The sequence below is a fragment of the Parasteatoda tepidariorum genome, chromosome X1 (genome assembly GCF_043381705.1).
Source record: "Parasteatoda tepidariorum isolate YZ-2023 chromosome X1, CAS_Ptep_4.0, whole genome shotgun sequence".
NCBI classification, from domain to species: domain Eukaryota; kingdom Metazoa; phylum Arthropoda; class Arachnida; order Araneae; family Theridiidae; genus Parasteatoda; species Parasteatoda tepidariorum.
The window spans coordinates 78401379-78419507 of record NC_092214.1 but is presented as its reverse complement, the minus strand read 5'-3'; the positions used below and the strand labels follow the sequence as shown (position 1 = coordinate 78419507).

At 24.7% G+C, this 18129-nt stretch overlaps 1 protein-coding gene across 1 annotated transcript in view; it reads left to right on the top strand.

The window, feature by feature from the left end:
* Positions 1-1247: 1247 nt before the first annotated feature.
* Positions 1248-18129, top strand: part of LOC107437024 (echinoderm microtubule-associated protein-like CG42247) — a 78753-nt gene continuing 61871 nt past the window's right edge. Inside the window, exon 1 of the mRNA XM_043051884.2 lies at positions 1248-2260. Coding sequence (XP_042907818.1) covers positions 1472-2260 — 789 coding nt within the window. The 5' untranslated portion in view covers positions 1248-1471. The remainder of the gene's footprint in view (positions 2261-18129) is intronic.

Sequence of the window (18129 nt, the reverse complement as noted above, 5' to 3'; positions counted from 1 at the left end):
TTTATTATATTCATTTGTAAAAAAATTTTGCTTCTAATTTAATTATTAAAAATATTATTCTTTTGACAATCATTTTTAAAACTCTTAATTACTTATGCTTATTTTACATTAAAACAAGTAATTTGATTTAAACATTTTATCATTTATGTTTTCTTAAAACTTTCTATAATTTTGATAAATAAAAGCAAACTCTTACTTGCATATCAATATGGGGATAAATTTATAATGATGGAATCAAAGCAATGACTCCATTCATACATGATGATTAAACTCAAAATTCGAAATGACTAGTGTATTTTTTAAGGAAAATGTTTGATATAGTTTATAAGCATTTTATGTGACAAGCATTCCAATCATCTACATAACAAATTCTCAATAAATTCTTGAAAAATTCCCAAAATTCTTTGTTCATTCTTTAAAGTTCCCGTGTTCATTCCCCCATTTTAAAATGTACTTCTGCTTTTTTTTCGTTTTTTCTTTTTACATTTTTATCCACAGTTTTTAGAAACTTATTTTACAGAATATTATTTAATAATTGCTTCTTTTTGCTTTAATCCAGCGTAGGTTTAAAAGTATTAGTATATTTCCAAACCATTGTACGTTCTTTTTTACAAGTCATTTTCCTTATTCTAAGCTATTCCATTCTAAGGTTACTTATTTTGCAGAATATTATTTAATTATTGTTTTTTCTTTGTTTCAAACCAACGTAGGTTTAAAAGTATTAGTATATTTCCAAATCATTGTACATTCTTTTTTATGAGTCATTTTCTTTATTCTAAGCTATTTCAATCTAAGGTTATTTATTTTGCAGAATATTATTTACTAATTGTTTTTCCTTGTTTTAAACCAGTGTAGGTTTAAAAGTATTAATGTATTTCCGAATCATCGTACATTCTTTTTCACGAGTCATTTTCTTTATTCTAAGCTATTCCAATCTAAGGTATTTAACGAACTTCTAAATGAGACGTAGAAAAAGTTTTAAATAAAAATTTAAAGGGGAAAAATGAGATCTAAATGAACGAACGAACCACGCCCAGTGAGGATGTGGCCTCAATGTAAGATAGGGATTCATTTCATCTTTCATTCTAACAGCCAGATCGCTCGCTAACGAATCGAAATTCACACTATAGCATCCGTAAATATTCCCTGATGATCAAAATCGATTCGATTGCTCTGATGGTTTCCATGTCAACGTTTCAAACAACACTCTTGAACAATATATTAACTGCAACCAATAAAATTGCCTCACATGTTCGAACTAGGATCGCTTTCTGTGAGGAAGTTTCTGTAGTAGCGCAGCACTTTCTCCCTTGAGTGGAAATTAATGATAACACTTTGATCGTGTACTATTTTTGCTTCATCTTCCGGTTAAGGAATCATTGACCCTTTCGACTCGTCACTAGTATTGAACAGTGAGTAACAAAACAGCAGCTGCGAATCATGTGTCAAACTGATCAGTTTACATCTGATCATGTTGGCACGAGAACTCAAGTTAGGCACCATCGAGGGAAACTTTCGTTGTCGTTGGAGAGTTAGCAAGAGTGGTAACACCATCAGTGTTGTTTGCCGACAAAAACCAACTAAACGTTTAAATCCAAAGATGGCTGCTGTGGGGGGTCGAGTGCATCATAGGTGGGAAACAACTCGCCCCATGATGATGCCGAAACCAATCGTACCACCAAAGGCTCGAATGGTTACATTTTATAAGAATGGGGATCCATTTTTCAGCGGTACTAAAGTATCTATAATGCCTGGTAAAGATTTCGTTTCTTTAGATAGCTTGTGCGATTATTTGACGCAACGAATGAATATTCCTCATGGAGTGAGATTTATATTTTCTTTGACTGGAAGAAGGGTAAATGATTTAAATGACTTATTAGATGGATATTCCTATGTAGTATCCGGTACAAAAAACTTCCAAGAACTTGCTTATGGGCAATCTAATAGAATGAGAGCAGCAATGGTTTCTCGAGCTCACTTACCATTGCCAATTCGAAAGGAGGATCTTAAACTCTACAGACCAATCTCGCCAAACAAAGTGTTTCGTGTTAGAACTCCCAAAAACTTACGAAGTCGATCTCTTCCCATTCAAAATGAAGGGAAAACGATTACTATTGTCAATAGTCAAAATCCTACAGTTTTTAGTAGAATTTTACTTAATTTACGAACTACTCAATCATTTGAAGAAATTGTTGAAGATTTAGGCCAAGCTATTAAACTTCCACAGGCGAAAAAAATTTACAACCAAATGGGTGATGAAGTAAGATTCTTTTTATTAATATTTTTTAACATCTAGAGACATAAAACATCGCTTGGACGTAATGAGTTATCCAAAGAAACTGAAGCGGAAACATATGTTTGTCAATGGAAAAACTTCATTAGCTTCAAAAATTAAGGTAAAAAAAGTCAACATGTTTCGAGCGCTCAAAGTAGGCGCAAGTCATCAAGACCCACCAACTCGTGAACACTTTTACGGCTTTTTTCCATCATGATTTTTGAAGTTTTTTCATTGACAAGTGTTGTTTATAACGTGTTAACTCCCCATCAAGTGCGTACGTACCTATAATAATTTTTGTTCTGAAAATGTCCCAGTTATGAAATAAAACTTTTTTTGTGGCTGTAAAGGTAATTTTTTGCTAAAGCGTTATTAAATAATGAAACGAAACAAATAATCTTTGTTTTTTTATTTGAAATTTATGCTTCATATTATTTTTAATAACTAACTCTTGCCATTTTGATTGGAGACTTGAGAGTTTGGAGAACATATATACATTATCGGATTCAACACTCTTCTTAAAATAACAGTGAAACTGAGTGTTAGTTTTATTAATCAAAATTTGTCTGGTGTTTAAATGTTTTCTTCCCTTAAAAGATAATGTCACAACTAAAGAAAGTCATTTTACAACGAAACTTGGTGTATCAGCTTATTGGTATATGGTACTCTCCTTAAAGTAATCGTGAAACTGTTTTGTATTAGTGGTAGTTTCACCAATCAAAATTTATCAGGTGTTTAAAGCTTTTTTCTTTTATAAGGTAACGTCACAACTTAAGAAATTTATTTTGCAACGAAACTTTGTGTATGAGTGGTATACTTTAAAGATGTTCACGACGTTAAGGTAATAAAGCTCATTAACCAACCAATTGCACTCATTTAAGCACAATTTATATACTCGTCAAGGTTTTCTTTCACTGATGCAAAAACCCAAATGGTTGCTCATTTGTTTTACGCTTAGACAAAAGGAGTTTCAAGTATTTTTTCCATTTCTTTTATTAAAGATTTTCTTTAATAAATCAATTGCTTGCAAATATTTCTTATTTAGAAAAAAATAACTTTAATTTTTGCATTTCTCTATTTATTAAATATTACTTGATGTTTAAATTAATGTATCTTCAGTTATTAAGTATTATATATTTTCAATAATTTAATCTTTCAAAAGATTAATAGTGGTTTAAAATTATAATATGTAGAAAAAGAGCTTTAAATAAAAAAAAGGTTAGATTTTTAAAAAGATATATTCTATTAATATGTTTTGTAATTCAAACCAAAAAAATTTTGATGGTGATATATGATAAAAGTTTTGAAAGTAAAAATATTTTTACTATCTTGCTAACAAATAAAATATGATTGTTTATATGAACAACGTTTTTAAGTTAATGTCGTGAAAAACACACCACATGCTAAAAAAAAAAAAAAAAAAAATTAAAAAAAAAAAAATACCACGAATCATTACAATGTACATTCAGGAAGATTTGTCTTATAAAAGTTAAGAAGCTTATTTTATGTAATTAATTCGCGATAACACTTGTTGCTGGACTAATGATTCTTATTTTAATACAGTCTTTTTGAGAACATATTTCTTGTTTTTTTTCCACATAAATATGCAACATTTTGTTAAATTTTCATTAAATTTCTTATTTGTCTACAAAAATAAACATCTCAAAATTGCATATGGAGAGTAAATTTTGGAGGAATAGCTTTTACTTTAGAAATAGGTAATTTTCTAAAAGGTTTCGCCCATTTTAGGATCTGCATATAATTCCAAAAGTTAGAAAGTGAAAGAAAATGTTCCTAAGACTTAAAATGGTTTTGTAGAAAGACAGTACATGGGTAGTATTTTTTATAATTTTTCAGGCATTGGCAATGCTATTGTACGTTTAATATATGTTTTTGATTGTATTCATTAACTATATTTTGAACTTTTCCCCAGATTTAAAGGTTGATTCTTGGTGACATAAGAAAAAACGTGACTGTAATTTAAATATCAAGTAAGATCTAACACAAAGAAAGATAGTAAATAAAATAAATTATTTTTATCCATTTTTTTACGAATATTTTGAAGGATTTTATATTACTTTGAAAGATTTTGACTTGATATTTAAATTACAGTCACGCTTTTTTAATGCCGCTAAGAATCAATTTTTAAATCTGGTGAAAAAGTTCAAAATACTGTTGATGATTGCAATCAAAAACATATATTAAATACATAATAGCGCTGTTAATGCCCGGAAAATTATGAAAAATACTATTTATATATTGCCTTGATTGTATTCATTAACTGTATTTTAAACTTTTTAACCAGATTTAAAAGTTGATTCTTGGTGAAATTAAAAAAAAACGTGACTGTAATTTAAATACCAAGTAAGACATAGAAAGATAATAAATAAAATAAATTATTTTTATTTAAACTAATAATATATCTAAGAAGAATACGAAAACTTTATTTAAAAGAATAAAGAAGTGGTTGAAAAATGATGGAAATAAAATAATACATAGCGTTGATCAAACTTCGAGCATCTGGGGTCGCACATTTTCTTTGACTGTGCATAAATGGGAAAAATTTATTTGTATAGGACGGTCCTTGGCTGAATTATTAGACACACTATAAGATGTTAAATCTTAATTATCACTTGATACCATACAGCTTTATTGTTTTTACTCGACTGAAACCGGTTTGTACTTGTTTACCTTCGTGTATAAAGTGGTAAAATTAGACGATACAAATTCGACAATTGAATAAGTTAGACGATATAAATATAGAATATGTATTATATCAGGTATTATATTGGCATATTATAATAATTAGACCAAAAATATTAGATGCACTGTAGTGTTTTAATAATTGCATGTTTTGTACGAGTTTATATGCTATACTCTTATCGTTAATCATAAATGTAATGGGTTTTTATAGTTTGTTTTATATACTTCCTATTTGTATTTATTTTTAACCTATTGCATTACAATGTTAACCAATTAATACACGAACATCAACAAGTGTAAACTGGTTTCAGCAGCGTAAAAACAATAAAGCTGTCACCTGATAACTAAGATTTTACATAGAATCTTACGTTGCGTTTAATAATTTGTTCAGGGACTGTAAATTGCGCTTAAATTTTCAAAAGCGTTTTTCACAGAATTGCTTGACAGTACGTTTTTTTTTAAAACTGAACATATAACCGGTCGGCATTATTTAAACCAGCTTTTCTTAATTATTTGCTGTTTACTGCAATATACCGAATGTTCATTTCTTATCTACTGGTAATTAATTGTGAAAATAAGAATTTTCAGATGTATCATCCTTAAGTGAATTGCACTATTCATGTCCCCCAGTTGTTAGTGTGTTTAAATTTGAAAGTTGATTTTTCCTCCGAATATTTTTTGTCATATTAAATTTCTCTTATGATTGCCAAAAATATCTAAAAAAAAATTTTACTTTTAAACTAAAATTAATAGGGAAATCCTTGTTACTATTTTAATGTATTTTAATATTTTTTTATTTTTATTTATTTATTTATTTTGAATAAATGAAGGGAAGAAAATATATTTATTTGTTACTACATAAAAAGATACAAATAATATCAGGATATTGCATACTCAATAAGAGGCAAAAGTTCCTAGAGAACAGGTTTTTAATATGCCGCCCTTAAATATCTCATCGTTAATTAAGTTAGAAATCCACCTTTTTAGTAAATGTTTTCTTTTTCAATTCTATTTTAAAAAATATATATACATAAGTAAATAGTTTTTATCGCATAAAAAATTAAACTAGTAATATTTAATGCATTTCTTTTATTTTTTTCAAGCATGAATTTTTATTTTTTGAATGAGATTTTCCACCAAGCTGCACTAAAACTTTTGTAACAAGAAGTAAAAAAGTCAGTTGTGTACTAAACAGGAATTTCCTTTCAACAACTAGTTTAAAAATTCCTCAAATTTAAAGGGAATTGCGTTGGTCACTCTGAATATTAATTTAAGAAAAACATGAGTTCGTTAATTAATATATTGATTACATAATTATAAAAAATGTACCCGGACACTCGCCAATCGGTGTGAAATTGTTTTTACAGGCCGTTTTTAGGATCCAAATCATGAACCAAATATAAAAGTTATTCTGCCAGTTGCAAAGTAATTGTTAAATCAAAAGTTGTCAAAAACTAAATTTTTTTCCTTGAATACGTCGCCAAATTTAAACCATTCAGCAGACGAAGAGTATTATTGGCTATAAAGGTTATATGTCTTTTCTCATTAATCGAAGGCTATAATATTTGGGTTTAAAAAGGCTGAATTTGAAAATTCAAATTATAATATTAGAATAAACATTCTATTGTTTTGAATAATAAATCTCCAGAAAAATTTTGTATTTACAGATATTTTTTAAAACAGTTTATTAGCAGAATTCGAAATTTTAAATTTTATTTTTAATAGACATTAAAATTTTTTGATGGAAACAGAGATGATTTCAAAGACGATTTTTTAAAACGCCTTCAGTTGGCAATCAAACAGGTTTTGTCCGCCCTTCTGAATAGTGAAATGCAAGATTTTTATATCGTTTTTGTTTTTTCCTTGCATAAATGCTAAATGAGATCCCCAATATGTATACTTATTGCATGCATCTTTGAAAAGAACTATAAAGTATATATTTAGGGCGGAAACTACGGAACATCCCGCATAACATTTTCAAGCTCACAAATGGTTAGTAAATATTATTTATATTACTATTGTAGTCGAAATGATTTTGATCACCATATGGGCCCGTACCTGTAAACTTCTCTAGATTTTAATGCGGCTGTAAAATTTACATATACACATTTTATTCTTGTTTGAATAAATGTGAACTAAATAATTTTGACTACCATTATATATAATTAATTTAAACGCATATAATGTAGGCCTGCTGACTACCTAAAAGAGTTCTGAAGTGTGGATTAAATTTTAATTAAATACCAGCTTACAATGTCAGTTGAGCTTACAGTTGCCTACCGCTGGTAAACACTATTTTTTATAAGCATATTATCTAGCATATATACGGGCCCGTCATGCAATGCGTAATAATACAAAAGAGTGAACATCTTATTAACTATTGATCTAGTAATCGGATTATCATGTACTAGGACTCAAACTTAATTATTTGAGGACGGAGCCTTAAATATGCTAATCAGTTAGAGCTGATGATATCTTAAATTACGAAATCAGAAAACAAAACTATTTTTTCTGAATGAAGATACTTTTTTTTCGACAGATTTGAATTCTGGTCCCTGAAAAAAAGAAAGGGGGGGGGAGTACGGCGAAATCTTGAAAATGTGACTCCAATAGTATAAGCAGTTACGACGTTAGGAACTCTTACAGTTAATCTCATTAATTGCGCCTTCTCAAATTTTTATTTAGTTTTGTTTTTTGAACTTATTCGATTGTCATTCCCTACTAATTTTGGATTTTGTCATTTAAAGCAATATAGATTTATTCAGTGTAAACATTTGTAATGCAATTAAAACTTTTTCGACCATTAGCTATCTAAATAACAATAAATAATTCTAACAAAAAAACAATTTTTACAAAGAAGGATGATTGGTAGAACAAGCTTTATAATTGTATGCAAAAATTTTTTCATTTTTGTACATTAATTCCGAAGACAAGGCCATAAGAAGTGAAATTAACAAAAGTCGTACAAACTTCTCTCTTGAGCAAACCCAGATTGCGGCTACGGAGCAAAGTACCGTATTCGGGATCGGGGTGGCTAAGTTTCTTACAGACGTAATTTTTCCTCTTCGTATTCAGATCTCAAAACGAAAAGTGGTATTTAAAAAAGGAAATTCTTTTAAGTATTAACATACACTTACAACTATAATAAATTTTTAAGAGCTGCGGTTAACACTATTTTAGGAATTCATTTTGAATTCATTAGTTATTTCTTATTTAAAAAAAAAAAAAAATACAGTACACATAAAAGTATTTTAAAGAGCCAAATCAAACGTTTCACCCATTTCCCTTAAAACGCATTTGAACTATGTCAATTTTTTTAAATTATCAATTCGAGCTATGTTAAATTTCTTAATTGCGCATTTTGAGCTATATCCACTTCATAAAATACGCATTTCAAATTATTTTCATGAACACTCTCCTTGAGCTATGTCTTAAATCTAAGGTTTTTCAGTCGCCTGCAATCAATCAGTTTGCCAATTAATGTGAATTAAAACTTCCCTTGAATTTTGCTTTTGTTTTAATGTAATTTTACCAGTTTTTTTAATATTGCCAACATGCTGGGTCTGCACATTAGCAGTTTTTTCTCCATTGTCTTATACGCATTTAGAATTCATTATTATTCAATTGAAATATGTAAATTTTTGGTACTCCAAAAATACACAGTGAGATCCGCAATGACCTCTTTTAATGCATGTTTTTAGAATTCTTGTGATAAAGAAAATAAAAAAAAAGTATATACACCAGGGCAAAGAAACATGAACACGTTATCAAAATATCTCAAATCTCTCCCAAATCTTGCAGATGTATAGATGTAATTGCGTTTCACTCTCTTACTGTTTTCCACTTCATGCATCAAACAGGTTAAAAGGCTATATATTCAGCAGNTATATATATATATATATATATATATATATATATATATATATATATATATATATATATATATATATATATATATATATATATATATATATATATATATATATATATATATATATATATATATATATATATATATATATATATATATATATATATATATATATATATATATATATATATATATATATATATATATATATATATATATATATATATATATATATATATATATATATATATATATATATATATATATATATATATATATATATATATATATATATATATATATATATATATATATATATATATATATATATATATATATATATATATATATATATATATATATATATATATATATATATATATATATATATATATATATATATATATATATATATATATATATATATATATATATATATATATATATATATATATATATATATATATATATATATATATATATATATATATATATATATATATATATATATATATATATATATATATATATATATATATATATATATATATATATATATATATATATATATATATATATATATATATATATATATATATATATATATATATATATATATATATATATATATATATATATATATATATATATATATATATATATATATATATATATATATATATATATATATATATATATATATATATATATATATATATATATATATATATATATATATATATATATATATATATATATATATATATATATATATATATATATATATATATATATATATATATATATATATATATATATATATATATATATATATATATATATATATATATATATATATATATATATATATATATATATATATATATATATATATATATATATATATATATATATATATATATATATATATATATATATATATATATATATATATATATATATATATATATATATATATATATATATATATATATATATATATATATATATATATATATATATATATATATATATATATATATATATATATATATATATATATATATATATATATATATATATATATATATATATATATATATATATATATATATATATATATATATATATATATATATATATATATATATATATATATATATATATATATATATATATATATATATATATATATATATATATATATATATATATATATATATATATATATATATATATATATATATATATATATATATATATATATATATATATATATATATATATATATATATATATATATATATATATATATATATATATATATATATATATATATATATATATATATATATATATATATATATATATATATATATATATATATATATATATATATATATATATATATATATATATATATATATATATATATATATATATATATATATATATATATATATATATATATATATATATATATATATATATATATATATATATATATATATATATATATATATATATATATATATATATATATATATATATATATATATATATATATATATATATATATATATATATATATATATATATATATATATATATATATATATATATATATATATATATATATATATATATATATATATATATATATATATATATATATATATATATATATATATATATATATATATATATATATATATATATATATATATATATATATATATATATATATATATATATATATATATATATATATATATATATATATATATATATATATATATATATATATATATATATATATATATATATATATATATATATATATATATATATATATATATATATATATATATATATATATATATATATATATATATATATATATATATATATATATATATATATATATATATATATATATATATATATATATATATATATATATATATATATATATATATATATATATATATATATTAATATATATATATATATATATATATATATATATATATATATATACTAATAAGATTGAGCATAAGATGATATTTTGGACGTTATATATCATAATCCGTCAAAAAAAGGTATGTTTATTCATTATTCAGAGAATCTACGTTTTATGTCTGATTTCACCACTTAAAATACTCTTACTAATTAATTGTTAGCATGTTTGAGGTCACCCTCACGAACCACTGAATTCTAGAACGTGAACATCTGATCATTAGATAAAAAGTTAATCAGGGTAGTTCGTTTTTTTTTCAGTTTTCTTTGTTTTATTTTTCTGCTCTATGTACATCGCTTTTATACAAAGCTAACCAGTGATAAATGGGACACCCAGCAAGCTAATATGTTTTCCAGATAAAAGTGTCTTTCCTTCTAAAATATTTTGATTTCTTTTGAATTTCGGTGTTAAAATATTAGGAAATCAATGAATAATGTGCCAAAATAAATATCTATGGACCGTTTTTGATACTATATATAAAAAAGCATATTTTAAGCCTTAAAAAAATTTGTATTTATTGTGCTAGCGAAATCAATTTGTGGTAAAAAAATTCACCATGCGAAATTCACTATTATTCCGGAAATTTGATTATGTTTTGAAAGTGAAAACATAATAAAGTTATTAAGTAAAAACTATTTAGTGTAAACTAACTAAAATTATTAGTAAAAACTAACTAATATATTTTTTAAATAATTTTTTATCACCTTAAAGTAATAAAAATTGAAGAAAAAATGTTTTTGTTTTTTTTACAATGTTTTTAAATAAATACTAGTTCATTTGAAAAGATAAAACTTCAGATTCTTGTAGTAAAATAGTTAGGAAAGCAAATTATTTAAAATTTTCTTCAATTAACATTTACCTGTATTGAAAATATCCATTAAAATTTCTCTTTTCAACTCCAACAAATTAATAGAATATATTTTCTATGGAGAGTAATATATTCTAGAGATTACATTTTATTATAAAATGTTAATAATAGAACTATTGTTATTTTTCTACTATTATTATTTTTTCCTTATTATAAATTTTGCATAATATATTCTGTAAGAAAAGAGTCACTATTGATTATGCAAAATAATAGCTTTTATTAAAAATATGTAGATATAGCATTGAAAATTAGGATAATACAAGAAATTAATCATTTTACAATGTAAAAAATACACCTGAATTAGCAAAAATTATGTAATGAATTTATTTTTTGTTTATGTAACAAGGGATTAAAAACAAATATTCACACATAAGGATAAAACAGAATGGGAATAATAAATTTCAAGGGGAACTACTAAAATGCTTTTTTTTAAAAATTTAAAATGTCATAAAACTAAGTAATATAAAAGGAAAAAAATTTTTTCCTTCAGAACTATAATCTTGCTCAGTAATGGTTGAATAACAAATAAGAAAAAAGGGATACATTATATATAAAAGGCATTTTTTAATTAAACTTAGAACCTAATCTAGGCTAATGGTGCACTTAAATTAAACGCAGAATAATATCTAGGGAAATTATTCAGAATGAATAATGTAAAAGAAATATATTGCCAAGCTCAGCACATCTGAACACAGATCCAATCAGGCAAAAAAATGCACTCAATGTTTAGTTTCTTAATAATTGTTTAAAGTATCTTCAAACGTCTGTAAGTAGGCGTTGAATTTATTTTATGTATACACTTATTTATTTCGATATTTATGTTACTGAATGCTTATATTTCCTGATAATTCCATATAATGTCACCAGTTTTGGGAAATTAATTATTTTTCCCATTCTTATAAAGGTTTTAAATTCTAATAAAAGTATGCTTTATGTATGCTTTTCGGAATTTTGTACTAAGCATTCTGTGTTGCTTTTGCTTATGTATTAAATTCAGAAAAGTTTTCTAATTTATTTTAGAACTCAATATTAATTAACTAAGTGCAATTTTAATCATTCCCAAAATACTATACTTAATGTAAAAAATTGTTTAGCAATAAAAATTTTTTTTCTTCAAATCTAAAGCATTGTACAGCAATATAGCCGAACTAAAATCAAAGCAAAAGTGTTAGGGAAAAGAAAATAAAGGCGAAAAATGAATTTTTGTATAGGGAAAAGAGATGAGAGAGTTGCAATTTTGAGTAATTGTTCGAAATTCTTTCATCATATAAAGAACCTTCAGTATTGTATCAGTTTCAAGCATCATTTTACTTACAGGCATTTATGAATTAATGCGAAGCTTTTTTGCAAGACTGAAAATAAAGAGCCACTCAAAAGGGCGCTATATTGCAGAAAAATCCATTTATGGCAATTTCTATTCCACTTTCATCAGAACTCTAAAATTTAAAATGTAGAAAAAATTTCGTTCAGGTAAACCAAGAGTAAACCATTAAGCTTCAAATGCTGAAAAAAAACTCAAGTATCGAAATGCAAGTATCAAGTATTGCAGGATTTTAATAATTTATAAAAAAAAAATTTCAGTTTCCTGATTTACTTTTTTTAGCATTTCAGCTTTCTCAATTTACTTAATTAGCATTTCAGTTTCAAGATTTACTTCTTCAGCATTTCAGCTTCATGATGTACTTTTTTAGCATTTCAGCTTCATGATTAACTCATTTTATCTTTACTCTAAAGAGAAGGGTTACTTAAGGGCAATAAAGGGTTCATCCAGGGGTATATCTTTTAAATGCATACTACGAATAGATCTGGATAAATATTTTTTTTAATAACACATTATTTAAAGAAAAGTAATTAATAAAGTGACAGAAGAAATAGTTTATTTTATAATTATAATTATTGTTGTGCATTAACCTGTAATATAGTTGGCCACTTTTGGGGATTTGATGTTTTGGTAGCTATTTTGAATGCTAATCTAGATCTCTATTTGCAAACTAATATTTAAGCGAAGAAAAAACGTAATCGAAATCTATTCCTATTATCTAAATTTCTGTGAAGAACAGCATTGTGTACAGAACCTAAATTATTTGATTGCAGAAAGAAACATAGAAAGAGTGTGGAAAATATTATTGGAAAAGCCTCCGAATTTCATCAAGCAGGTTTTTCTTCTTATCCCGTCTTTTCAAAACATTTTTGTTTCTCTGACCCTTAATGTAAATTGTCTTCATTCTTAAAAAGGATTCTAAAAATTGGTAATAAAACAAAGAACATCCTGTATTTACCACCAAATGACGTAATAAATAAAATGTTTCAAAATTCATTGTACTTTTAAAATTAGTTTTGAAAAGAAATGTCGCCCTTTTCTTATCGTGACAATGATTAATTCTAGTTCTGGCATTGATATATTAGTTTATTTTTAAAAGATATTGAAGGGGGGGACTTTGATAAATGCAGAGACTTTCGTTGAATATTGATTTATTAAAATAGCTTCAAATACTGAAAAACTCTATAAATATGTTTTAATAACATGGGTTCTTAATTTTACCACCTCGGTAATTAGTTTTTCTCACGTTGAAAGCGAGGAATTGTGGTAATTTACAATTCTACACTGTTAAAAATTTTGGAGCATTTACGACAGTTTCAGCAACATTAATAAGGAGCCATATTATTCTGAGAAGTAATTATAACTTTATTACACTTAGAATTTGATTCTTAGAATAAAAAACTACTTTGTTAAATATTTCGGATCGTGTTAAAAAATACGGTAAAAAGTACTGACACTCATTGTGCCAAAACTTTTTACCGTAAAATCAATTTGACCAGAACATGTTATGAAATAAAAATTTGATTCACCGCAATTTTTACAATAAGTATTACCATAAAATCACTGAATCACTCTAATTGTATAAATAACTAATTCTGAAAAACTACAGTATAAAATTTTGCACTAAAAATGAATTTTACGGATGATGCACCCAAAGTGCAAACAGTAATTTGATCCGGAAATTTTTTGCAGTGCATGTGTTCTTTGGTATTAAACAAAATGTTAGAGTAAACATTACAATATTTGAAATATTGACTTAAATTTGCTCTCTGCCCAAATTTTTTAAGTTTTAAGTAAAAATAAAATAATTTCTATTTCGAAAAAAATCGCTTTCTAAAAAATCTCTGTTACTAAATATTTTAGTAATTCAAGATATATTCATGATTATGCCATTTTAGATTTCGCTTATTTTAGATTTCTTCGTTGATTATAAATGGAAAGTGCGAATAATTATATTTCTTTCAAATTTAGTTTTTTTTTAAATGGAAAATTTGGCGAACAAATTTTCATTCTTCTTAAAACTTTATCAAGCATCAAATTTTCGTTCTTACTTTTTGTCGTAAAGAGCAAACTCGTTTTGACAATTTTTCTCGCATAAAGTAAGAAAAAACTTAGCAAATTATTGTATTACTATATTGTTTCATACAAATTTTACAAATTGAAATGTATAAAAATGTCTTCATCGCAAATAAAATGAAAAAAAAATTAAGAAAAAAAAACAAAATTTTCTAGTTAAAAAACAAATATTGTATACCAAATTGAATGAAATTTATTCTGATATATTCCTCTGACGATGATGATACCTCTGATATTAATGATATATACCTCTGAAAACTATAATTATGTGTTATTAAAAATACAATGAAAAATATTCTTGATTTCAATTATGTTTAGCTTCTTAAAAGGAGTGAACTTTAAAAGCAACATTTAAAAAAAAAACTAACTGAATACTAGATAAACTAAAATACTTAATTAAATCTAAAAAGTTATAAATTTTCAGAAATTGCAAAATTCTGCGTTTAATAAAGAAACTCGCACTTCAGGCTATGTTTTAAGAATTAAAACAAGGGATTAAAAAATCGAAAAAGAATCTCCCGAGATGACGATCAAGGATTATGTTATTGAGCCGATGATAAATTTGATTTCTTCATCCATCTATTATTACGCATATTTATAAGTTTTCAACAAAAATAAAACATTCGAAAGAATAAGAAAGCATTTATATTTTGAGCAATCAAAGCTCAATTACACCAGAAAAATATAATTGCGTCAAATATTAATTGCGTCAATCCTCTTTTAATTGCATCAAAATAAAACTATTGCATTAATTCAGTGATCAAATATTTTTTGGCATTTTCCAGGTTATGTTTTCAACTTCGCAGATACAGTGAAATAAACACTTTTTTCCACCTAATTTAATTAGAGCTCAGGAGACTTTGTAAAGCTTTCAAGGGATTATTTGTTGTATAAGTCACAAGGGATTTAGAATCATCAAATCAAGAAATTCCATGCAATTTGAAAAACTAAGCGTTGAGTAATACTTGAAAGTTGAAATTTATGTTTTGTTTAATTCAAAATTATTATTCCTACTGCACACTTCATGATTCTTAAATAATTATTGAATTACCTGTTACATAAAACACTAATGCGCATGCATGTATCAGAGTTGGCCAAAAATGTAACCAATTCCAAATAATCAATCACTTCCGATGAAAATAATATTATTATAGGTAGTCATAATCACATGTAATCGTGACTACATGTAACAGTTTCGTAGAATTTATTTTTAAAAAAGGAAAAGATACCCGTGAGACTAACTTGGTAGCTAACGCCTGAACCATTTTTAGCACATTCTAGTTATTTTTGACTTTATAAGTCAATTTTTAATGCATACCACTTTCATCTTTGAATAATAGTCTGTTTTCTTTCCATTTACATAATTAATATAAAAATGAAATGAGGTTATCATTTTGCGAAACATATAAATCATTCAGTCCTGTAAGAAACTATAATAATATAAACATACCATAACCGGTCAAATGACCGTTTAGCATGCTCTTATCGTTTTCCCACATCATGCTTTTTTCTAACAATAATATGTAATATGTTTCGAATAATACTTGTCGTAAGCCCATTTTTGCCACAACTGGTCATTTGACCTGGAGAACAATTTATTGCTTTATAAGGTTATCGGATCAGAAATTACGATGCAGTGCGTGTTCAACTTATTGCATTCGATTAGTTGCGCATTTCTGCAAAGACTTCTACGTAGTTAGTTCAGTTAGAATAACTGTGAATTTAAATTTCAAAAAAGTACCGAAAATTTTAGATTAGCATTTTTGTGTAAAAAAAAGTTACAAAAACAGAATGCTTTGGTAAGTAGATTATATTTTATTTTGATAGCTTTACTTCAATTCTAACTAATTTTTAGTTTTTACCCAGAAAAATTTCGAAACAATCGAGACAGCACAAGTTCTTAGAAGGAATAATATTAATTATGAGAATAATTATAAGAATCATGATTCTTATATATTCTTATAATTATAAGAATAATTATAGCAATTATAGAAATAATAATTACAAGAAATATGTTTGCGGTAAATATACATTACGTTGAGCAATGAATTAAAAATTCTTAGGGTTTCTAATACATAAAAATTGGAGTTCAAAACTATTCGGTTTTTAAACCATTTTCAAATAATATGGTTTAGAAACCGCAAGAAAGAAATTTAGCTGGACATTGGAGCTTAGCTTTTCATTAGAAAATGGTCATTGGAGTTAGGTTGTGGTTGAGTTGTGTTTTATCAAAAGAACGGTGGAATATGGTTTCAGCTTAACTGATTGTTTCACCTATCGTAAGATATGGGAAATACATGACTTTTTTGTGTTAACAGCTTTATGGTACAGCCAGCTATGCGTGAATCCAAGTATCGTATTCGTTTAGTCCAATTTCTTTCTGCGTAATTTCTTTCAAATTGCTTCGAACACTCATCTGTCCTGGAATTAAAATAGTATACAAACAGGACATGATTTCTTTTTTTAAGAAAAATCACTAGCTATTAGTAAAAGCAGGGCTCACATAAGCATTTTTTTAAAGCGGGGTAGTATTTAGTGATGCAAAACAAATGGAATGTAACCATTACCGTGCGACATATTGCAAATGAAGCTATTACCAAATGGTTAATATTAAATATTCATACCCATATGAAAATTCAAAGAACACTGTTTTATATTTTTTAAGGCTTCAAAATGTCTATTTTTCATTATATTAATTTATATGTTTCACTAGCACTCATTTAAGTTAAATTATGTAAAATTAAACTAAAAAAATTTGCATAGTATTTTTAAAAAGTTCCTAAAACTTATGATTTGAGGATAGGGAGAAGGTAACTTCTTTCTCGAAAAATATGAGCTACTTTTCTTTTCATTGCTAGGATCCATGTAAGTGATATTCTAAAATTCAATTGCTTAAAAGTTTTAAAGAAGAATCTAAATTGTTATAGTTTTAGAGGGGTGACTAAGGGAAAACTCCCACTCAGATAATGCAAAATATTCTGTTATCCGTTGCTAT